Below are 24,840 nucleotides of genomic sequence, written 5' to 3'. Positions count from 1 at the left end.
GTGCGGGGCGGGGGGTGGGGGGGGGGGGGGGGGGGGGGGGGGGGGGGGCACCATGACGACAGATGCCTTCTGTCACCCTTTAAATTGAATAATGCTAAGTGTCTCCACTCAATTACCAACCTTCTCAAGTATCTGGGTTCACATGTTTAAAAACAGAATGGGTTATGCTATAGCAACAGCTGTAGGCTCGAAAAACCTCAGGGGAACCTCATCATGGACTAAAATGCTCAACATGGGTGGCAACAGAACAGCGCTACTTACTAAAACTGTAAGAGAGACGCAGCACGCAATTGATTCCAATGGAGTTTGATGTTAGCATCTTGCTAGGTCAACAGCATGATACTCCAAGCGTTATGCTTAATAAACCGAGAGAAGCAGAAATCGTGATCACAATTAAAATGCGATTTATTGTGCAGCCCTACCTGAACTGACCTAACACTAAAATGACTAGAGAAAAATAATGACACTAGTGTATTTTAGAGCTGCTTTACAGCAGAATCTCCACTGTGACGTTTCCATAATTCTGCATTCAAGTACAACTTTGATGTCTTTAAAGGAATAATTGTTGACCCTTGTGTCATTCCAACCCTGTATGACATACTTTCTTTAGTGGAACACAAAACCAAATATTTCTTCGAAAAATGTTTTTCGTTTATTTTGTCCATGGAGTTCAATGTTGTTTTGGACCCCATTCACTTTCATTGTATGGAAAAGAAGAGCAAGGACATTCTTAGCAGAACAAAGAAATGCATAGAGGTTTGGAATGACTAAATAATGATACTTTTTGGATTAACCATCCCTTTAAAATATTGCTACAGGATACAAACACTAGATTTGAAAAGTATGATGTAGCTTGTGTGAAAGCTTCCACTTACTGAGAGATGTTCACGTGACTAAATCCAGACTCAAAAGCGCACAAAGATACGCACACATAATTTGACAGGGGGCTGGGGGGCCGTCCGCCCCTTTTACTGTCTATTTGTGTGTGAATATGTGGAAAGGTCAAAAACCTGCTGGGATGCATACATGTATGGGAGTGTATGCGAGTGTGTGTTCGTGCAAAAGGTCAGTGTCCTAAAACTGCCACTCAACAGGGGGCTTGACTTAAGCACAACTTATGCCCAGGAGGAAAGGTTACACTTTAAGGTACAGTCAATAGAAAGGTTTTGTAATTTCCTCTGTACCAGACAGAAGTACTTCCATTAAAAACACTGTCTAATGTTCTATGCTATTTCTGTTTTATTCAACAAGAAGGGAGAGGGTAGTCTTCCTGTGCAGATGACTGACAGGTCATGGAAAGGTTAAAAATCCTGCTGAGTCCCGACAATTTTTTTGGTACACACACACAGACAAACACGAGACTGTCTAAAAAAAGGTTCTGTTTTTAGTTTCGGAAAAATAAGGATGGAATTAAAATGTCACTATTTTTTCATATTAAATACTGGAAGCAAATGTTCTGTTAATGTTTCTTTAATGTTTGAATTGTTAAAAATATTCTGCCACTAAAACAGTTTGACAGTATTTCCTGCATGAATCCACATCAGCATGGTAAACAAAAAACAACAAAAAAAAACTTGCAACTAATTGAAATAAGAACTAAAATTACCAAACCTACAAATGAAATAAGATAGATGATAGACAGACAGACAGACAGACAGACAGACAGACAGACAGATAGATAGATAGATAGATAGATACTACTAAACCTCAACTAAAATTAGAATGCAATTCAACAATATAAAAATTACTAAATGCTTTAATACTAAAATAACACTAATATCAAACGTTTTCCAGCTGCTTACAAGTTCACAGTAGCTATGTTTCCAGCCATCTATTTTTATACACATTTTGTTATATCGCAATAAAAAACCTCTGGGAAAGCCAAATTATAAAAATGCACATAAAATAATAAAACGTTGTTTTTTTTTTCCAATAAGAAAACGTGCATAAACTACGGCGGAAAATCGTTTACTGAATACATTCCTTGATGTGCAGTTTATCAGGAAGTGATAGGCCTACTTCTGTTCTCTTGGTCTCGCTGGATGGAAACGGTGCTTTATTCGCAAATGTTTTATGCGATATTCTAATTTTGCACACAAGTTAAATTCGCAACTTTGAATGGAAACATAGCTAGTGAGAACATAGCTGATGAGAAAAAGCAACACTGTGTACTGGAAAAGGTACTACTAGAATCTTTAATGCAACCGATTAGGTGGAATCGGAAACCAAAATCGTTAAATTTCTGACAATTTCCATCCCTAAAAAAAAGCACACACTAACACTCACAGCTGTGGAACAGTTATCTTCCTTGAAACATTACGACTAACCACAACTGCATTGCTGCCAATCATAGCAAAGCATGACATCACCACTGTCAAAACCTGGCAAGATGATGATCTGATGAAAAACAGTGTTAAAGATTTTCCTGCAACTCTTACGACACCCAAATATGGACGATATCACATTTGACAAAGAAATTCCTGGCAACACGACAAGCCGATATTTAAATGAGTGTGTCTGAGCGTGCGTGGATATTTGAGTGAGCGCTGATGTGAAGTTTTGAAGTGTAAATTTGACATTTTTTAAACATGGCTTCAACATTAATCAAGCCACACAAATTATCAAGCATCAGAGAAGAGGTGGCAATTATAACAGCAAGCAATGAGCTATCAACTCACTGGGGGACTGAGCGATGACAACACACACACACACTCGCACAGCAACAGTCCATATATCATATAAAACCTAGAAAATGAACCGGTGAATGTTAAATCATAAGAGTGCTACACACACACACTCATTAAAGAGGTCAGACGTGATTCAGCAAAAATATTAAACGGCAAACGCAGCAATGAGGAGTCATTATAGAAATATGCACACTAACACACACCCAGCCAACCGCAAAATTAAGACATAAAGAGAAAACCTGGGCACCTAGTGTCTACAGAGGCAGCTGCTTTGTGAGGGAACATTTTGCAATGCATTCTGGGATAGGGTTGCAAAGGGGTGGAACATTTCCGGTAAATCTTCCGGAAAGTTTCCAAAAATTCCTGGAAGATTCCAAAAAATCCTGGAAAGTTTCCGAAATTTACTGGAAATTTTCCACCTTTTTGCAACCCTATTTTGGGATAGTCTTATATGTAAAGGCAGTGTCCGAACTATACCGAACTGAAATTGCACGTCAAAATAACACATTGTCAATATTTTTTGAGACCCCCCAAAATTTCACAAATCACGTTTTCAGGGGAGCCCATGTCTTATTAAGGGGAGCCGAGCTCCCCCTAGCTCCCCCGTAGTTCGCACCCTGTGTAAAGGATGTGGTATCTATCTTCTAAGTTAGCATAATGTTGGAACATACTTTGCTTCCATTGTATTCCTATGACACCACAAAACGCTGTCTAGGTAGGCAGCTAACTAGGTTTTGCAGCTAGCGTCTGGACAGAGACAAACAGGAAGACATGGAGAGAGCGGAAAATAAAGATAAAGGGAGGGAACAGGCTGTAGGAGTGGTATAATCAGTCAGGAGAGGTGGTGAGTTAAATGAACGGGTCTCTGTGTAACCGCACACTGAACAGTGCCATTTACTCTCTCTACAGGAAAACTCACACATTACACAGGCCGGCTTTCTCTCTCTCTCAATAGCATCCTTCACCCCATTTTTATCCTTGACTCTTCCAGATCTTTCTATTCACACTGTGCCTCTCTTTCTTCTGTAGTGCATTTGTCCTCGTGGCTGCTAGTGAATCGGTCAGAAAAGGTGCCGGAATTAAATTTATACAGCAGAACACACACACATTTCCTTGCCTTTATATAAAAATAATAGCAGTCTATGGTATGTCACCCCTGAGATGAGTGTTCAAAGGTGCTTCTTGGTGAAATTGTCCATCTTTATCGCCTGGCTAAACTGTATACTTGACCGTTGTCTAAGGCAGGTGCTTCTAAGGCAGTTGTTTCACTCCGGAATCCCTTGAATTTATTAAACTTCAGTTGCTGAGTAATAAGAGAAATACTGTACTGACAGCCAGTCATTATAACAAAATAAACTACTTCCGGAGGTTTATTTGGTGCAATATATTACATAACTCATTGTAATTCAAACATACAGCCTAAAGGCTATAATCTAATATTTATATATATATTTTTTTTTTCAGCTTTATTTAAATTTTTAAATAGTTCCAGTTTTAGTTAACAATAACAACACTGGTCTGCCACTTAAAATGCTTGAGCTGATAATTTATTCATCCCCAAGTCATCCAAGATGTTCATGTCGTTCTTTCTTCAGTCGAAAATAAATTACGATTTTTGAGGAAAACATTCCAGGATTTTTCTCCGTATAGTGGATTTCAATGAAGACCAACAGCTTGAAGGTCCAAATTGCAGTTTCAATGCAGCTTCAAAGGACTACACGATCCCAGCCGAGGAGTAACGGTCTTATCTAGTAAAACGATCGGTCATTTTCTGTTTCTAAAAAAATAAATAAGAATTTAAACACTCTTTAACCACAAATGCTTGTCTTGCACTAGCTCGACCTCATGCATTATGTAGTCACCTTTTTTTGTAAAGGGCATTCGACTTTCTTTGCACGTTCACTTTGTAAACACTGGGTCAGTACTTCTGTCTATGTCACACGTGACCACGTAATAATGCATGAGGTCGAACTAGTGCAAGACGAGAATTGTGGTTAAAAAGTATATTTTCATTTGTATTTAAAAAATGGCCGCTCGTTTTGCTAGATAAGACACTAAGATTCCTCGGCTGGGATCGTGTAAAGCCCTTTGAAGCTGCATTCAAACTGCAATTTGGACCTTGAACCCATCGAACTCCATTGAAGTCCACTATACGGAGAAAAATCCTGGAATGTTTTCCTCAAAAACCTTAATTTCTTTTCGACTGAAGAAAAGAAAAAAGACACGTTCGTGAAGAAAAGACACGAACATCGTGGATGACATGGGGGTGAGTAAATGATCAGGAAATGTTTATTCTGGAAGTGAACTAATAAAAGGCAGGTGGATTCTAATTGACTGTCAATGTTTTTCTCATTCAATAACTAGAAAAAAATTGTGATTGCAGCAATATTATTCCTTTGTGTCGTTATAACTGTGGTGTTCCCTATTCTCATCAAATTAGAATGATTTTTATAACTTTATAGTTATAGTTAAATCAGTGCGAGTAATTGCAAGCTTGTTGACAGTGCTCAAGGTAGAAGCAGTGCATTCTGGGTCTGAATGGCACTTAAATTACGGCAGAAGTGAGCCAACTTGTTGTTTTTTCTTTATAAGGAAAGGAGGGTTTTTAGGTCACATTCAACCCTCTTTCTCTTTGTGCGTCCCCTGGGCTGACCCAGTCAAGCCTTAATGGTGGAACAACAATGAAGTGCATTGATTAACCATACCACTAATGAAGTGAAAATGAGTCAATACACACACACACTTTGACTGTTGGAAGAGTTCAAGCATGTAGGATACAATCGCTATGGGTCTGTTCTGTATGTCAAACATTTCAAACTGCTCAGATAGATGTGTCAGGAAACCAAAATCTGCAATCAAAGTCTAAGATCTCAAAATAAACTCAAGGTCTCTTGGATATTTACATTCATTTTAAAGCTCTATACTCCTACAGCATGTGAACAACTGTCTCATTTGTGCTATTCTTATTTCTCCTGAGGCGTTTTAGGAGAAACATCAGACAAAGTTGATAGTTAAATGTAACATAACTGATATAACTTAAGTCCCCTGAGCTATGAAAAAGCTATACGATTTCCTAGAGTAACAGTGTGAGAATTTGTGTGTGTGTATGAGATGCAGACATCGATCAACGTAAACAGCCAGACAGCAATGTGTCATGATTCCCCATGGAGAGGCAACCACATCTACTAGAGTAACTAAAGCTACAAGCACGGCACTCTCAATCAAAATACCCACACACTTCAGCCACCTTTGCGCTGTGAAGCATTATCATAGCTTCTGTCTTATCATTTCACAGCCGCATACATTCTCTAACCGTCTCTACCAGCACAATAACCACCTCTACTGCATTATTCACTGCTCTAGTGCTTCAGATAAATACAGGAAACTGCCTCTGATGTGTGTATTTGTCACATGTCATGCTCTGTGGTTCAGTTCTATGTGTTTAGTTGATGGGTCAGTAAAGCGACAGCACAACGACACATCACTGTGCCTGCATGGCCCTCGTCGACCTCTCTGGTCCAATAATTGGTTGTATGAGGCCACAAGTTGACAGTTGCTTTCTGCTCATTTTTAAATAGGCTGTGTGGGGAAAAACTATATGTGATACAACTGCTGTGGGTCTATATGTCAAATGTGTGTGCGTGTATATATAACATAATTTCCTTCTATATATGGATAAAAGATGAGATGTCCCATTTTGGTGTACATATCAAATTAATTTTATATACATAGAAAGCATATTAAATGCAAATAAAGTGTCTACTTTAAGGTTTCTAATAACTTGTGAAAATAAAATGTCAAAATATGGTTGAAATAATGTTACCTTATCAGTTGCGTAACTGATATATTTATGTAAAAATGCAACAACATATTTATTCTGACCTCTACTTACTAATATACATAAAAAGTGAGCATACTAAATTTGATTGTTTTAAATTATGAAAAACTTCTTGCTGATAATTGGGTAAAACCTAGTGCTTAAAGATTTTAAATTACCATTAATTAGTATTTTAAAGGGGTCATATGATGCGATTTCAAGTTTTCCTTTCTCTTTGGAGTGTTACAAGCTCTTGGTGCATAAAGAAGATCTGTAAAGTTGCAAAGACTAAAGTCTCAAATCCAAAGAGATATTCTTTATAAAAGTTAAGATTCAGCCACGCCTACCTAAAACGGCTCCTTCTAACATGCCCCCACATATCTAGGTCACTATGTGGAAATATTAGCATAATGCCACCCAAATGTGCACGCAAAGAAAGAAGGCGTGGTTTCAGGAACAGCAGTTGTGTTGATGCAGCCATGTCAGGGAGACGCTGTGTTTCAGTGCGAAAGCAAAAGCACTTTATTTGGCCTTCCGGAAGTAGATGCAATTAGGAATCATTGGTTAAGATTTATTTACAACAGAACAGCACAACCCAGATGTTCGAATTGTTCGGCCAATCACAATGCACTGGGTCAGCTGGCCAATCAGAGCAGACTGCGCTTGTCAAAGGAGGGGGCTTTGTAGAAAACGACGTGTTTGAGAGAGGCGGGGCAAAGAGGACCTACAATAATGTAAAATTAAATAAATAAACAGGACACATTTCTAATGTATGAAAAAATGTAAAGCTGTATTCAACTTTTATTGTTTTTTTCTGCTTGAAAACCCCCCTTTTCATCTTTGACCCATATAACAATTGTATTTCTCACAATATTGCATAGTATTGATCATTTAAAAATGTATATTCATAATTTTTTTATTTTGTTTATTTTACTGATTTTTTTTAATGTAGTTTGTATTACTACAATTATACCTTTAATGTAATATTTCTTATATATATTTTTTTTCTTTATTTATATCATAAATTAATGTAATATTGAATAAATGAATATTAATACAAAATACATTATACAAATAAATGTTACTACTTTTAATAATTAAATTGTATTCATTCATATTCCATTTATATTTATAGAGTTTATATCATTTATATCATTTCACATTTATAGAATTTCCTTCATGCAATGCATTGTGGATATAATGCACCTTGCCTGTTTGCCGCTATTTCATTCTCTCTTGTTGATAGGCTTTCGTTACATTTGATTATTAATTAAAATTAAGCCATACCATTATTTTAAAATGTTTTGAGCAGCAACAATCACATTTCCAATTATAATACTGTGCTGCATCAATATGTGTGCATCATATCACTTCATAGCTGGTGACATCTAGCACTATACAGTACATCAGATCCAATATGAGTATGTGTCATACGTCCAGATCTGGGACTCTGAAAAGTTATACTCAACAAGTCAGTCAGTTGATGGGTCAGTGAAGCAAAGACAACACATCATCATGGCGTCATCTCTGGTCCATTGATTAGTGGCACATAACAGCAGAATTTAACAAAAGCTTAATGCTATATCTAAAGATGTTCTGCTAACCGCTGTGACATCCTCATTTACTTCAACATTCACCTATTTTCTACTTTTATCTCCATCTCTACAGAGTTCCTTTGTATATTTCTCAACACAAAGCTATCAGAAAACTCTTTCTGTGAAACGGGTTATACAAATATAACAATGGCAGTTGCTGGGTGATATGATATGCCTTGAGGGATCTAAACGTTCGGAGGGTCTGTTTTCCACTTCGCTGCAAAACTAACCAATGATGTGCATTCTCTGGGCGCATTACATAATCAACTTCAGCCCTAACCACCAGCAGATGTTAGCCGTGTAATCTCACTCGTTCACGCCTAAGTGAGACTGGCTCAGCTTTTCCGGTGCGTACGATCTCTTTCATACACATGAATTTGTGTCTCTGTGCATGGCCGTGGATCACAGGGAGAATGAATGCTGCATGCTGATTGGTTAAGCAGCAACACATGCTGACCTCAGCCAATCAGTGACGAGCATAGCAGAACAATAAGGGATCCTCCATTTAAATGTGAATGCAGTGCTATTATCCAGCTGGGCTTATGTGTGTGTGTTTACGTCTCTTACTTACATCATTATCCTGGAGAGAAAAGAAAATTGGAAAGACAAATGACAAAAAAAAAGAAACAAATGAGGTACAAACTAAATTACCAGTTTGGCCATGTTAATTATGCCGATTCTGAAAAATCTGTTATTTTCATCCAGTCTTTCTGATAAATGCATACTGGATTTACTTGATTTTTTTACTGGATTTTGCCTACCATTTCTTTTTGATAAAATACCTTATAACTTTCATTAAACTATTAATTTATTGTATTTATTATAGTGTAATAAAAATAAAATAAAATAACCCCTAGCTCACCCCTAGTTAATTCATTATTGAATTCAGTATACAGGATTCCACTGTCAGTTCAAAACTGGCTCATTCAAAATGGAAAGATACGTAAAGCACACGGCTTTGTAGAATACAGCAGAGTGCTGTCAAATACTGGACATTTCAGCAAATGCAGCAGGTTACCCATATATTGCATGCATACTTCATGTACTGGAGTAGTATGGTAGAACTCCATTCAGAACATAACCAGTGTGTCTGTTTTCAGAGGGCAGCGGTATATAGCGAGAACACTCTCACTCAGACACAGCCTGAGGGTAGGCACAGACAGAATCGCTCCATTTTGCCCTAAACAGCATAGAGAGGCCTGCAAGCTCGCAGTAGATCAAGTGTTGCAATAAATCAGTCAGGCCTACTTTACAGATGCAAACTTTAACTGAGCCTCCACACACACACCCCAAATTCCATAACCCGGTATTAACACACACATTTATCTTTCTTTCATTACTCTATCATAATAGTCCCCACAGCAAACACTCCTGCATTCCTATATAACACAACTGTTTGATGAGAGAACGGAAGTAAAAGGGAAGAAAAGCAGGCATGCAGACTTATATTTTTCCTCCTTCACATCAGAATGCATTTTCCGGTCAGAGTCAAGGTTGGCCGTGACAGCGCTCTCCCAAAGGTCTCATCGTACGCAGTGGCCTAGTTTCTTTGAGGGAAGAGAAACAGAGAGAGGCGCACTGGAAGCGAGCGCAAGGTGGGATCGGTGTCATACACTGCTACACTCGGTTGAGCTTTGGAGAGGCGTCAGTACCGTAACTGTCCAGAGGAGGTGAGGTCTGTCTCCTCTACCAGCTTTGAGATCTACCGCTGTGCCCATGGCATCTCCTGGCAGAGAGCCCCGCGGGGCTGTTTGCCCATCTGGGAAGCTGGCTGAAGGGTTAGGGGGCTTTGCGGCAGCCAAGGTTGATGGCCTGATGTGATTTAGGGGAAGTGCAAAGGCGTGCTGGGGGTCCCAGTGATGGGACTTGAAAAATGATTCATGAATATTGAGCTTAATTAGCATGGAACTCTCTCACAGCCAGAATTTTGCCTGTCGGGATTGAGCTGCAAAGTGTAGCGGACATATTCTAGCCAAAAAATGTCCACTTAAACAGGAAAGGGCAGACTAACTGACATGTGAAGTGACCAACCAAACTTTTAAAATGTGAATTTCACAACATAAAGTTTGTTTGGTTTCCATTCATGCCAGGGGTGTCCAGTTCTGCTCCTGGAAGGCCACGGTCCTACAGAGTTTAGCTCTAACCCTAATTAAACGCATCTGAACCAGCTAATTAAGGTTTTTAGGATCTCTAGAAACTTCCAGGCAGGTGTGTTGCAGAAAGTTGAAGGTTAATGTTGCCAAGTCTGTGGTTTTCTCGTGGAACTGGGCTACTTACTTACTGCTGCCATGGGCTGGTATTAGTTTGTGGGTTAAAGCAACCCCCAAAGCCCCAGAATGCCATTTCAATGGAGGGGACCCCCAGTGGATGGGTCAATCATGGAAAAAGCTTAATTGGGCTAGTTTTAGGCTAGTTTTGAAAAGTAATTGGGCTAGTTTTATTTTATTTATATTGAGGAGCAGGAGCAGGACTGGACACCCATGATTTATGGGTAAATCTCAATCGCACAAACTCCCATTCCACATAATGTGTATATTAAACATTGATTGTTTTGTTTTGGCTGCTATTTTGTCAGGGTAGCCTGATTCACAAAGAAATTACTTATGATTTGGTAAAAAGACTCAGGAATCACCAGATGGAATAATTCCAACTGAAGGTCCAGACACACCATACTGACATTAAAAAAGCAGCGACAACAAAAGCAAATTGTGGTCATCTGCATCTGGACAAAAAGGTTGCGCTTGAACACAAAACCAAAGCCAATGTCCAACTAGCAGGTATCTTTTTTACCAGCATGGGAGGACATACTCTCCATACCAGCAGGTGGCAGTAGTCACCAGAAGACCTAGGACTGCGCATATACAAATAGTGCAGAAGATAACCACAACAAAATGGGCCGACAGATGCTCAACAACACTCAAAATTGACAAAGTGTCTGAGCCAATCAGACTGAAGCTTGCCATTTTGAGCAAGTACTTGTTTCGTGTTCAGTATACATCAGACAGTCAGTGAACCGTCTGACGCTATTAGCATACTTTTGATGAGAAATAGGACAAACCCACATAAAGGGATTGGACACCAACAAACCCACGCACATTTACACACAGGTGTGAGGTGTGGATTAGCGTGTTAGAAAGCAAGAGCCAAGCTGGAAGGCTTTTGCTGAGGGCTGCCAGGTTGTTGAGTCCCTGTCTGTGTGCGTAAGTGTATTTGTGTGACTTTTAGCGCAGTGATGGTTGCCTTTTAAACAGGCAGCAGAAATAAGTCCTAAAATGTTTCCCATAATCCCACATTCCGCTCCCTCTAGCTGCAAATAATGAGCTCTCCTTCTGAAGAGCCCAATCAAACAAGTAAAACATTTGAGAGAGAGAGAGAGAGAGAGAGAGAGAGAGAAAGAGAGGGAGAGAGAGGGAAGACATGACGACATTTGGTATGAAAGGAAGCAGAGAGGATGTAAAGATTATGGAAGATTGAGGACAGAAAAAAAGGTAAAGGGAAAAACATGAAGCGGCAGAGTGAGCAAGGAAAAGGAAGGCAGGGAAAGACAGAGGGAAAAGGTCCATGGAGACTCATTGAGGCAAGCCTTGACTTTGGCAAATGCAGCCACGCAGATGGAGAGAATAAATATTGGACAGGGATCTCACATCACTTACAGAGAGAAGTAGGGGGGGTGGGGGGAGGGGGGTTGGGAAAGAGAATAATCAAAAGTGAAAACAAAAGAACGATCCAATGCAAAAGACATCAGCGCACACAAGCAAGTCCAGATTGCTGATCACTCGAGCCACCAACACAACTTTAAATGAGTAATGTGTTCTGCATGATCGGCTATAAAACTAACAGTGCTTGAAAGCATTTCCTATGTATTTCCCATTTCCAATTAATTATGAAATAAGTCATTTTTCCACTTTACGTAATGGATAACAACACCCTATAGCCTCGCTATTTAGCCTAAGCAGGCGTGTCATGTCACAAATATTGCAGGACGATTTATCAACCAAACCTCTTAGGGTTATTGGTTTGTTGAAATCACTAACCCCGGTTATAAGCAATAATGGCACCGTTCACACGCCAATCGATTTCACTGATAAGCAAAATTCCTGATTGTATGTAGAGGTGTGCTGATCCGATATTCAGTATGCATATCGCTCCGATACTGCCATTTTCTGCCGGATCGGGGTATCGGTCAGACGAGACCGATCCAAATCCGATATTGTGCGTATACTATTCTGTGTTATTGTTCAGCTCCAAGAAAACCACATTGATGTATCGAAAGTATGCACAGATAAAAATAAAAAAAAAACTAATGTGGTCATATGAGTGAATATCAGCTAATTTACAACAACTCAAAGCAGATCATTCAATCAGATATCAGAATCTGAACTCTGATTATAACAGCAAAAAATGCAGAATAGGCCTATATGATCAAATAGCAGAGATTGGAACCGACTCTGTGGAACGATTGACACTGAATTGACAAAAAAAAAGTGTCTCTGTTTTTTGGGTCTCTTCAAAGCAACTGGATTTTTTTTTTTTTTTTTGAAAGGCCAATATACACGTCTGATTCCAGTTTGTGTGTGTGTGTGTGTGAGAGAGAGAGAGAAAGAGAGGAAGCAAGAGATTTCAATGGTTCCAAGGCCACAGGGGAGAATGTTGTTCGTCAGGTATAAAGAACTCTAGACAAACACTCCTGCCTTGACTGTAGTCAGCTTTTCAGCAGCTGAAAGCCATCGTCACGAGTGCACGCGTGACCATAGATAGAAAGTGAAACATGCTCGTCTCTCAGTGAAATCAGAGAGTGGAATGTGCGTAAGATGAAGAGACAGAGTAAACGAGAGAAATGAGGAATAGTGACAACGTAGTTGCCAAATACAGACAAAAAAAAAGATTTAGTCCTCTAAATAAGTGCTTCGCAGCTGAGGGTCGCAGATCTGTTCTGATTGGGTCTTAAAAAGCAAAATCAAAATGCAAATCATAAAATACAACTACATAATCATGCACTGAATAGAAAAATAAACAACTAAATACAATCTACTTTTAAAAGGGCTGCCAATGCACTTTCTGTTTTGTTGTTAACATTAGCAATTGTACATCCAAACAGATTCTGCAATACAGTCTCGAGGAAGGAGGCAAAGGTGCTAATATGGAAAAATTGTGTTTCCGTGGCCACGACATCCTCTGGCCCCATCAACTGTCTACTCATCCATCACTTTCACACATATGGGCCGGACATGAGTGATGCAGTACCTCTTGCACATACAAATACACATCACAACTTTATAGGGCTGAAAGAAAAACATCGGCCTTCAGTTTAAAAAGCTAGTCTTATGCATTCACTTTTTGGACATCTATAAGACTCTCTGCCTAAAACACCAATGGGACCCACTTTCGATGAGGCTTTTTGACTGGGATGTCAGCCGTTTAAGAAGGAAGTTATTGCATTTTGATGAAAGATTACGAAGACAAACATATTAATAACATGCACCGATGAATCACGCACAATAAGACCAGGAACGCGTATTAAGAAAGTAAATAGGGTCAATTTTGATTACATGATGACTTTAGGGTTGGCTGATTGTGCGTGTGTGTGCCACAGCTCCTCACACTCGTTAATCATCCTTTTATCTTCCAGCGATTTCTAGAATGAAACTGCTCCCTGTAAGCGCTGGAGGCATCTCTACCCTCCCTCTGTGTTTCCTGTCTTCCTTCCCTTCCGTTTATGCCTCATGCTCTAGGTTAACGGCAGATGTGAGGAACCATTCAAACAGGTCATGAGTCAAAGTTTACAGACTTCCCAGAGTTTTGTGAAGATAATTGTGGAAAAAAAATTACTTGTCTGCTGAAAAAAAAAGAAAAAAAAAAGAAACTCAATCTTGCCAAACAATGTGTTTCAGAAATCAAATCAACTACTAGCGATGTAATTTCCCCACATATAAAACTAAATTAGAACTTACATTAACTTGACACAAACCTTTTTTGTGCTTATTTGTGTCATTTATTTTGTATTTTCCTTCTTTAAAAAGACTTTCTGTATGGAAGCCCCTTTCCGCATTTACCAAAAAGTAATTGTAAGATAAAGATAATAGTCAATTGTGAGATACAAAGTCCCTATTGTAAACTATTATGCTGAGGCAGTGAGTTTTGGATGAGCAAGAAATGAAAAAATCTAGTTATTTTCAGAAATTTGCATCACATTTGCAAAAAATATAACTGAATCACAAACATCCCAACACATCCTCCAGTGGGATGGAAAACAAGTTCAGTGAACCCCACACCGGAACTCTGATCAGCCCCTCTCTCTCACACAATAAGAGCTTCTTTGTGTCCTGGAGGACTGCTGGAGTGTTCTCAGATCTAAAATTAAGTTAGCCTGTCAAATGACTTCTCTTTACTGCAAAACAAAAAGCTGGAATCCAGAATCAACAACAAAGTTGGCAGTTGAAGTGGCTTACGACAGGCTGAAATGTAGTCTGCGCAGTTGGGGATTTAAAGGACAGGTGTTTTATATTCTCACTCGAGTGTGTGTAATGTTTTTCTGGCAGAGAGGTGAGCTGCTTATCACGTAGTGAAGAGAGAGATTAGCAAATATTCACTCGCTGGAACACGGGCCAGCTGGATGCTGCCCGTCCACCTTCTTACGTGTGTGTAATGGGAGACTGATAGCAACACCTTGTCACAGAAGTGCTGGTCCATGCTTATGGTGAACTCGCCCGTCAGCGAATTCACCTACAAGTCTCGATGTGAGAAAAGAGGCACATGAGGACAGCAGGAATACAAATGAATAAACCTGGGAGCTGAACACAACACAAAGACAAACATTCATGAGTGAATTAATAAAAAAAACACAGAACATGCATTCTGAAGACCTTTTGATAACAATCACATGGTAGAACTAGAAAAATGAACAAGGCCTATTCAAATATTACTCATCATAACGGAAATAAATAAACAGATGAGGCCTGGTGCAAGATTTTAACCAAGAAGTTCTAATAAAGCACACATCTATCTACATATATGAAGTCCAATTGACTTTTAAATAGTGGATCTCAAAGCCATTAGGCCCTCCTAAGTTATTTTTGTAACAAAAATATATGAAGGTATTTTTGGTGCAAAACAACCGAGTGACCGTGACAGCGGAATTTGTAGTTGTAGAGAACAGCCACACATGTGTATCAGTAAATCTGAAGTCACAGACAAAAGTTGCAAACTTGTAGATATTTTTTTCTCTCCCACAAACACAACACAACAGTTACACGTTCTTGAATCCTTCACTGCAGGTGCACAAATCCTAGTCTACGAATCACAAATCAAGAAACTCGTACGCTCACAAGTTTTGCTACTATTGCTGCAGTGAATATGGTGCACAACACATTCACACACCTGCATCGAAAAATGTGAAGTCACGGACAAATTTTGTACATCCGCAAATCAGTTTGTGAATTCTTGCAATGAGATTTGCACGCTTGTAGAATGTTTTCTTACATATATATTTTTTCTTGGCTGCTTTTTCTAGCACAAACACAAGTGCATAACTACAACGGCGTGAATCTGCTGCTACGAGTCTCAAACACTGTTTTTCGCTTGCACATGATAAGTTTCACGCTCTCTCCCTTATGCACCGCCTATCTGTGTGAAAAATGGTGCAAAAGTGATTTGTGCATCTGTAGAGGCAACGGGGGGCACTGTTCAGAGAGCAGAGAATTTCAGCCAATCAGAAGAGTTCATTTGTGCGCCTGGCTCTACAACTACAAATTCCGCTGTCACGGTCACTCGGTTGTTTTGCGCCAAAAATACCTTCATAAAAATAACACGTCCATTGAATGCTGTATATGTGTATTTGTATTGTTTATAGTATTTTAATTAAAGTTTTTCCTTTCTCTTTGGAGTGTTACAAGCTATTGGTGCATAAAGAAGATCTGTAAAGTTGAAAACACTAAAGTCTCAAAACCAAAGAGATATTCTTTATAAAAGTTAGGAGTTAGCCACGCCTACCTAAAACGGCTCGTTCTAACACGCCCCCATGATCTGGGAAGATTTGCATAACGCCTCCCAAATGTTCACGCAAAGAAAGAAGGCGTAACTTTTATTCTCGCTGTAAGCTGCAGCCATGTCGTGAAGGCGCTGTGTGCTTCCTTGTGAAAGTGAAACTACTTTGTTTGGTCTTCCAAAAGAGGATGATATCCGCTTCGTCATGCCCAGAGCTGATCTGTGCTGGTCGCTGAGGGAATACATCAACTTTCACCGTGAACGAAGCGGAGTCCAGCCCGCCTCAGCTCACTCTATCCCGGCCTCAGCGCACGCTAAGCCGGGGCTTCCCCTCACGCTAGGCCGCTGTGTTTTTCGTTGCCCCTGATGATTCAAGCGCGAGTTTTGGGCAGTGTAGAGTAGCACTTGTTGTTTGTCATTTCTCCGATCACAAATGCAGACAGAGTTTATGTTTACGCGGCACGATGCAATGCAACGCAAAGCGTAAAAAGACAGTAGAAGTCATTATAGTCAGTAATTATGTCCCCACTGGATGCAACAAATGCCTCGTTTGTAATGGGTTTTAAAGTTTATGTCTCGTCGCTCCGGCCGGACACGGCATCAACAGTGAAGTGACAATAAAACTAGGAGCATTTCTTAAGTAGTAGCCTATAAATTGATCAATGTTGGTTTCTGTCTTTAAATTAAGCTAATTACCACAAAGTAGCCCCAACCCCAAATTCCAAAGTACACATTTTGGCATCTTTATAAGAGAGTGAAGTCATTATTTAGTCTCCTCATATACTGTTTGTAATTTCGCGGCTACTTTTTCCTCTGAGAACGTTCAGTCTCAAATTGTTCCCAAAAGTGTCGTTAGACATAAACGAATAGCAGACTGTCACACACTATATCAACTGTAAATAGCCTGAAGATGGGAATAGTGAGGGAAATGTGCAGCAGCAAAAGGAGAGAACGGGGCGAAATTCTCACCACAAAACAAGCGCTCATCAACCGTTGGTAGTTAAAGGCGAGCGGACGTAAGTGGGACAGCGGCAGCGTTCTGTGTAGAGCTCGAGCTGCATCAAACTAGCCCTCGCGCCCCGCAACACTGCACTTTAAGTGAATTACGTGTCCTGCGCGTGCTCTAATCTGATTTCGGCAACACATGCCACGTAACAAATCGAATTTGAAACAACCCAGATACAGAGAGTGAGAGAGAGAGGGGTGAGAGAGAAGGGGAGTCAGTCATTGCGCATTCCGATGGTTTAAAAGCAGAGACGGAGCGGCGCATGTTTTCAACACTGAGCTCGAGCCATTTCAGTCACATGTCTCCGGTTCATGCATGAGCTGACACTGCGCTGCGGATCATATGCGTTCAATGTAAAACAATTATTTATGGCTCCGATGCATGCACTATTATATAAAGGAGTAAAAACTATACTAATGCACCATTTACAATATTTTTTTCCCCAAATCGATAATAAATCGATTAGATTACAATAAATATATATATATATATATATGGATGGATGGATGTGCGTAAAAAGTTGATCCTGAGTCTTAATTAAATAAACAAGCAAATCAACTGAAATTGTGTTCTGTCTAAGGATCGAATCTACCCCCCAAAAGCCAAACGTTCAGTTTAGCGAGTAACAAAGTATCCCAAGTTCTTTATATTGCACGCACTTTTAATCAGATGTGATATCAGTGGACCATTACATTCAACTGCTCTTCTCGCAATAATACATTGACTATTCACTGCTACAATTTCGCCCATGCACTGCAGATCAGTCTACGTAATATAACAAAACTCTGAGACATGATCCGGACTGTCCGATGACAGAGCACTAAACCCGACGTGTTTATTTCCCGGATGCGTTCGAGCAGCGATACAGTAAATGCAGTTAAAAGCAAAAACAACATTAGCACCATCAGCCCCGTTATCTGATCGCTGATAACACACAGCCGCGTGCCCTATTTATCAACACGCTTGCGCCAGAAGAGAGCTGGGGAAGCAATGAGATAAACAGCTAAACGCTTACATCCTTTCTCCGGCGCTCAACAATCGCCCCTCCACCATCATCTCGGGTAGAAAATCCAGATCGTAGGACGAAGTCATGTTCAGGCTGACCGTGTTGTGCGCCGCTGACTGGATAACGCCCGCCTTCCGCGCGAGCTTGCCTGCCGAGTTTGGGGCGCGCGAGACGGAGAGGGACAGGTGCAGCAGCGCGAGCGGCCCTGGACACGCACACACACACACACACACTGCGCTTGTCACATTCTTTTCCGCTCACCCATTAGACTGTTTTTTTTCTCAATAGTCCCTTCAAAAAAAACCTTCTTCTCACAGACAACTAGCGCTCCGGAGCGTCAAGCACCGGGAAGGGAGAGGCGTGGCTGCTCGAGCTGCTGCTGCAGCGAGTTTCTTTTTAACCAATGCATCTCTGAGCCATATCAGCCGGTCGGCTTTATAGAAATGAAAGAAAGAATAGAAGTATCCAAACCGGTAAGACCTTCTTCCATTTTAGGAAACAACAAAAATAGATTTTTTGAAGAATGTTCATGCAGCTCTTATCCATACAATGGAAGCGGATGGGGACTGGAACTCTCTAGGCCAAAAAACAAAACAAAACGAAACTGTAAAACCATTACAGCCCACAATAGCTCTAAAATCACATTTACATATATTCAAATACAACACACCAAGATATATTGTTATTTCATTAGTTAAAGGGATAGTTTACCCAAAAATTGAAATTCTGTTCCAAACCTATGACAAAAGAAGATATTTGGAAGAATACTGGCAACCGAACAGTGACTTATATACAGGGTGCGAACTACACTCTTAAAAATAAAGGTGCTTCAAAAGGTTCTTCAAGCGATGCCATAGAAGAACCATTTTTGGTTCCACAAAGAACCATTCAGTCAAAGGTTCTTTAAAGAACCATCTCTTTCTTACCTTTTTGTAATCTGAAGAACCTTCTTTCGCCACAAAGAACCTTTTGTGAAACAGATGTTAAAGGTTCTTTATGGAACCATTTAGACAAAAAGGTTCTTCTATGGCATCGTGAAGCACCTTTATTTTTAAGAGTGTACGGGGGAGCTAGGGGGAGCTCGGCTCCCCTTAATAAGACATGGGCTCCCCTGAAAACGTGATTTGTGAAATTTTGGGGGGTCTCAAAAAATATTGACAATGTGTTATTTTGACGTGCAATTTCAGTTTTGTGTAATGTGATCATCGTGGATTATTATGTGTAAAATTGCAAAAATATCATTCATTCATGCATGTCAGCGATTTAAACCTAATTCACTTCAATAAAGATAACTATACATGCTATTCTTGTCATGAGCATCAAGGTGTGGGGGCGCTGCGGTGCAAATTCCACTCATGTTTTGTACATGTTAACTCAAAGATTCGTAGAAAAAATTTAAACGTTGGACTCTGTGGTCGAGGTAAGTTAAGGTAAGGCATGTTATTCGCAGTTATGTGTTGTGGCTGGGTTGTTATAGGTCTGCGTGACTCTCGATGTCTTAGGCCTAATTGAACGGTGGAATTATGGTATTAATTATAGTGCTTGCATAAAGCAAGTGGTGCATACACTTGTAGCTGTTATGTATTTCATTGTAATTCATTGTAAGCCCCTTTTTGAGGCACGCGCAAGCGCACGAACACCCAATCCCCCAAAACAAATGTTTGGGCGAGTGAATGATGACAGAATTTTCATTTTTGGGTGAACTATCCCTTTAAACATCTCCAGTCTCCTTTCACTTTCATTGTAACCAGGACAAAATAACTCAAACTGAGCAAAATAATACTTTTGTGTTCAACAGAAGATAGAAAAACCCTTGTTTACAAACAACCCTGTATTTTTCATCTTTGAGGAAAAACTATACCTTGTATATAAAAAGCAACCTTGCAGAAACATGTATTGTTCCTAATTATTGAGATTACCATAGAGGCGTAGACGGAAATGAGGTTGAGAGATGATAAAGTGGAAGTCGTGGCCTAATGGTTCGAGAGTCGAACTCATAACCCAAAGATTGCGAGTTCGAGTCTCAAGTCCGGCAGGGATTGTAGGTGGGGGGAGTGAATGTACAGCGCGCTCTCCCACCTTCAATACCACGACTGAGGTGTCCTTGAGCAAGACACCGATCCCCCAACTGATCCCCGGGCGCCGCAGCATAAATGGCTGCCCACTGCTCCGAGTGAGTGTTCACGGTGTGTGTGTGTTCACTGCTGTGTGTGTGTGCACTTAGGATGGGTTAAATGCAGAGCACTAATTCCTAGTATGGGTAACCATACTTGGCCACATATCATGTCACTTTAAAAAATAAAAAATAAAGTAACCTCTAGGTATTGAAGATTTATTGCATCAGTGTATTTATTGCATCGAATGATGAATACAATACAAGGCGCATCCCCATTTTACTGCGCTCATCCGTTCATGCGTATGAAAGAGCGCGTTTTCTTTTTGTTTTCCCCTCGTGTGCCCCCAGGGGAAGGGGGTCTCGAGCCGCGGCTCTACAGAGCACGTGCAGGAACTAGGTCATGGGAAACACACTCATGCTTAATGAGTATACACACACACACACAAATGATGGGGAGGAGGAGGACGTTGTGCCTCACATTCTGTAGCACATAACCAAGTAAAATAAAAAGATCTGAGGATGCACAGCCTGAATTAGGAACCATTAAAAATTGCATTGCTTTGCAGTTTATGCTTTTAAATTGTCCGTGGTAATTAGATAACAACATATTCAGCCAAAAGCTTCAAAACAAAACACAAATCCATAATGGGCCATGCTTGTCTTTAAAGACCAAGCGCAATGAAGGATTGCAGCTGTCATTAAAAAGCAGTTGCGTAGAATTAAAGTGCAACAAACAGCCAAATTAAACCTGTAGAAAACAGTTTTAGCGTATTGCGATAAACAAAACACGTGTTGTGGTCTGTTATGACCTGTAGCCAACAACGTGCTAGTATTTGCATGCGTTCAAGTGAGGTGTTTGTGTATGCAAGGATGCACAATCAATATTTCCTTCTTACTGTAACATTTATGAGAAAACAGAAAACAAAACTAACCCTAGAGCCAGATCCTTAGAGACAGTTTAGATATAGGCCAAGTTTTCTGTAATGATTTTACACAAATTATTATAATACGCAAACTGAGCCGCTGGGGTCATCTTTCCCTCTAAGAAACACTTGTAAATACAGCCTCCAGCTTGGACAGTTGAGCAAAGGTGACTCATACATAAATAAATAAGTAGGTAATATACAATAATTTCCAAAGTCAATATATGTAGGCCTAAAACCACCAATACAAAATATGAGTACTTATACAGTCCACTGCCCTAAAATATCAATTTGTGCATCAATTACACAGAAAAAAAAATCTATTTTAGGGTGAACAAAGAAAAATAAACACATTAGGAGTGCTGGACAGGTTTATAAACATTCTGCTGTTCTCGCACAATGCGATATCTACAACCTTGAGCAAATATACCATTACATAATGGATTGTGCAATAAAGAAGCAATTTACGAATGCTCTGTATTGCTGTTACGCACGCATGTTATGGAGATGATGAATTCACTAAATGGGCTTCTGTTTGGAGAGAAAATTCAGCAGTAAACCCAAAGACAGCCAAAGCTTATACTAAAGAAATAGGGGTGAACATGAAGGAAAGGACGCATTGTAGACTGCTAACAAACAATGCTAACACAAGTCTCGTCGTATGTGTGCTATAGACAGAATATTTTTGCTTAATAAGGTACATTTCCATACTGTACAAATATTTTTCAAGCCTTTTACCTACTCAGTTTTTAAATGCACTCCTTTTCTCCAAAACTAAGCCATCTGAAGACATGGCAGCCAACCCAATGTAAGTAAACCCAAACTGACTTGAGAGTAAAACATTGACGCAACTAAGCACATTACTAGATAACCTTGGCAGAAGTAAACAGCGCATAGCGCACTTTGTTTATAGTTTTACTATAAATCTTACTTAGCTTTAAGGAGCTAAAATGCAGCAGATTTTAGGGGCAAACGCAGAGCCAATTTTCTGTCTTTTCGGTAGCGGAAACACACCAGGATAGATGTCTGGCACCCTGACTGTGGAAAAGAGGCAACAGGGATAGTAGTGATTTCTCTGGATACCCATTTTACTGATATCTGGCAGGTAGCGGGGACAATTTACGTGTGGTATTAATCGGCTTAAGCAGTTGGGAACAAGAACTCACGCCACAGACCTTCATGTCGCCCCCTGAACATCCTTCAATTTTTCTGGCTTCCTCTTCTGTGTCGTTCTCTTGGGGTTAAGAAGTCTGATGAAAGCACTTAAGGGCTGATATAATTCTCTCTCACTGAAGATAATGGAATTTAGCCACAAGACATCTTTCATATGGGCTCCCCTCTTCCCCACTGTCTCTCACTCTCTCTCACACTCTCGGGCCAAAGGTTTCCCTGTTATTCCTTCTGCAGTTGTTATTGTTACCCTTTTACCTTTCTCTGTTCTTTTATTGTCATTTTTTTGTTCTTCTTTTTCTCACCTTCTCCCCAGGGGTTCCGGGGGTATAGCCTGAATATTTTCTCTTGCCCTGAACCTGCTTAGTGCATTACTGTTGCCTCACATTATTGTGAGTAGAGAGTTGCCAGCGGTAATTTTAATCACAGTAGACCATTGCGAACATATGCAGCAAGTGACAATATGGATAACATATATTTTTTTCACTATAAACACACACCAGAGGATTACGTGAGGTAAAACTATATTCACATTGTCAGATAAATCAGGAAAACTAGATATATATTTTGTAAAACGAATTTTTTTAATCATCAGGCACAATACCTTAACGCATCTTTACATTACATATCTTAAGGTTTAAAATATTCTGTATATAGTTTATCTTATCTTTTATGATTCATATCATGATGCATTACATTGATAACCTACAGAAAATCGTTTTTTATTTCGGCATAAATGCCTTGGGCTGAGCTCCCAATGTCCTTGCATCCTAGTTACGCCCCTGTTCTGCCTCATTTTCTTGGGGACCTTGTTCTTTGTGTTCTCTCTCTCTCTCTCTTTCTCGCACCTTCTCTCTCTCTCTCTACGCCTCTACCCCTTGGGTCTGGACCCAGCTGGCCTATAACACATATTGATTGACCACGTAGGAGGAGAGCAAGGAGACAAGAGAGAAAGAGAGAGAGAGAGAGAGAGAGAGAGAGAGAGAGAAAGAGAGAAAGGCAGGCATAGTTTATCTTATCTTTTATGATTCATATCATGATGCATTACATTGATAACCTACAGAAAATCGTTTTTTATTTCGGCATAAATGCCTTGGGCTGAGCTCCCAATGTCCTTGCATCCTAGTTACGCCCCTGTTCTGCCTCATTTTCTTGGGGACCTTGTTCTTTGTGTTCTCTCTCTCTCTCTTTCTCGCACCTTCTCTCTCTCTCTCTACGCCTCTACCCCTTGGGTCTGGACCCAGCTGGCCTATAACACATATTGATTGACCACGTAGGAGGAGAGCAAGGAGACAAGAGAGAAAGAGAGAGAGAGAGAGAGAGAGAGAGAGAGAAAGAGAGAAAGGCAGGCCCGGCAGTCTGCAATGCATGGAGACAAAAATAGTACACCAGGAGTTCAAACCAAACGGAGAGCGAGAGAAAGAGAAAGAGTGGGGGCAGGGAAGGTAGATAGATGGGGGATAAGAAGAAGGAGAACACGTTAAAGATGGCAGATATGGGGCAGAAAAAAAAGATTGCATGTATAAGGGGTGGTCTTAAAATATCGAGGAAGCATAGCTGCTGGAAAGGAAGAAACTCGGTGAGGACCATTCGTAAACTTAAAATGAGAAATGCTCTCCTTTTCCATCATTGGTCTCAATGGTGTTTTTGTAGGGTGGATTTTTAGAATAAGGAGGTGTGTCTAATTGAGCAACTCGGCCCAGAATAAGATCCAGAACTGCTATCGCACATTTAAAAAGCAAAGCTGTATAAGTCAACATAGGCGTATTTGTAAAAAAAAAAAGTGATCTACTTACATTTTTGCAAAACTCCAAAAATGTCCGTATACATAGTCACATATCATACAAAACACTTTTACCATAGTGCATAATTATTAAATGTTTACATATGCAACCAAATATGTATCCAGTTACATAGTAAACTTGCTTGGAAGCTCACCTGGTACAGGTGGTACATTTTCAATGTGGGGCATTTGGGTTTGAGTCCCAAGACTTGAAGGCAAGCTAAAACAGCATGGTTGCTTCAGCAAATGCGTTTTTATCTCATTTTCTTTTTTTTTTAACATATCGGTTAAGTTTAGGGTCAAGTTTAGTGTGGGTGATACAATATTTTCAAAAGGCATTAACCTTTTAGTGCCACTCACCAGAGAGTATCAAACTGCCGCACAACAACCAAGATAAATAATAAAACATTGCCATATTCATGTTCATCCATTTTGCATAAAACTGAATGTGCTGTTAGCACCAATCACTCGACATTTCACTTTGAAAGTGTCGCAAAACTTGCAAGAAGCGACATAATCAATGAGTCTGGGTTTGTAGAAGTGATACTTTAGCACTTATAGTTCCAATTTGGATGAGCAGTGTTCAACATAATCAGTATATATGCACCCCATATCAGTTAAATTCATTCAGAAAGTTGCACCATGCTTGGCCAAGCAAACAACCTAAGTCACTCCTCCTATGTGTAAATAACATCCCCTGAGAAAAATGCAAATATATATCACAGTATAGCAAAATCTCTATGTTTTGATGTCT

General features: G+C 39.9%; 1 protein-coding gene across 16 annotated transcripts in view; it reads right to left on the bottom strand.

Annotated features, from left to right (window-relative positions):
- The window catches only part of celf2 (cugbp, Elav-like family member 2), a 175,022-nt gene that overhangs the window by 80,556 nt on the left and 69,626 nt on the right, over nucleotides 1-24,840 (bottom strand). The window contains exon 1 of one of the 16 annotated variants that reach the window (XM_016246409.1): nucleotides 18,104-18,568. The exons of 13 other annotated variants lie outside the window; for them this stretch is intronic. In XM_016246409.1, the coding sequence (XP_016101895.1) occupies nucleotides 18,104-18,180 (77 nt within the window). In that variant the 5' untranslated portion in view covers nucleotides 18,181-18,568. Of the gene's footprint in view, nucleotides 1-18,103; nucleotides 18,569-24,840 lie in introns of those variants that run through there. 2 more of the 16 variants (XM_016246415.1, XM_016246419.1) reach the window with 2 other exon arrangements.

Source organism: Sinocyclocheilus grahami, unplaced genomic scaffold (genome assembly GCF_001515645.1).
Source record: "Sinocyclocheilus grahami isolate Dianchi unplaced genomic scaffold, SAMN03320097.WGS_v1.1 scaffold797.1, whole genome shotgun sequence".
Classification (NCBI taxonomy): domain Eukaryota; kingdom Metazoa; phylum Chordata; class Actinopteri; order Cypriniformes; family Cyprinidae; genus Sinocyclocheilus; species Sinocyclocheilus grahami.
This window is presented reverse-complemented; position numbering and strand designations above follow the sequence as displayed.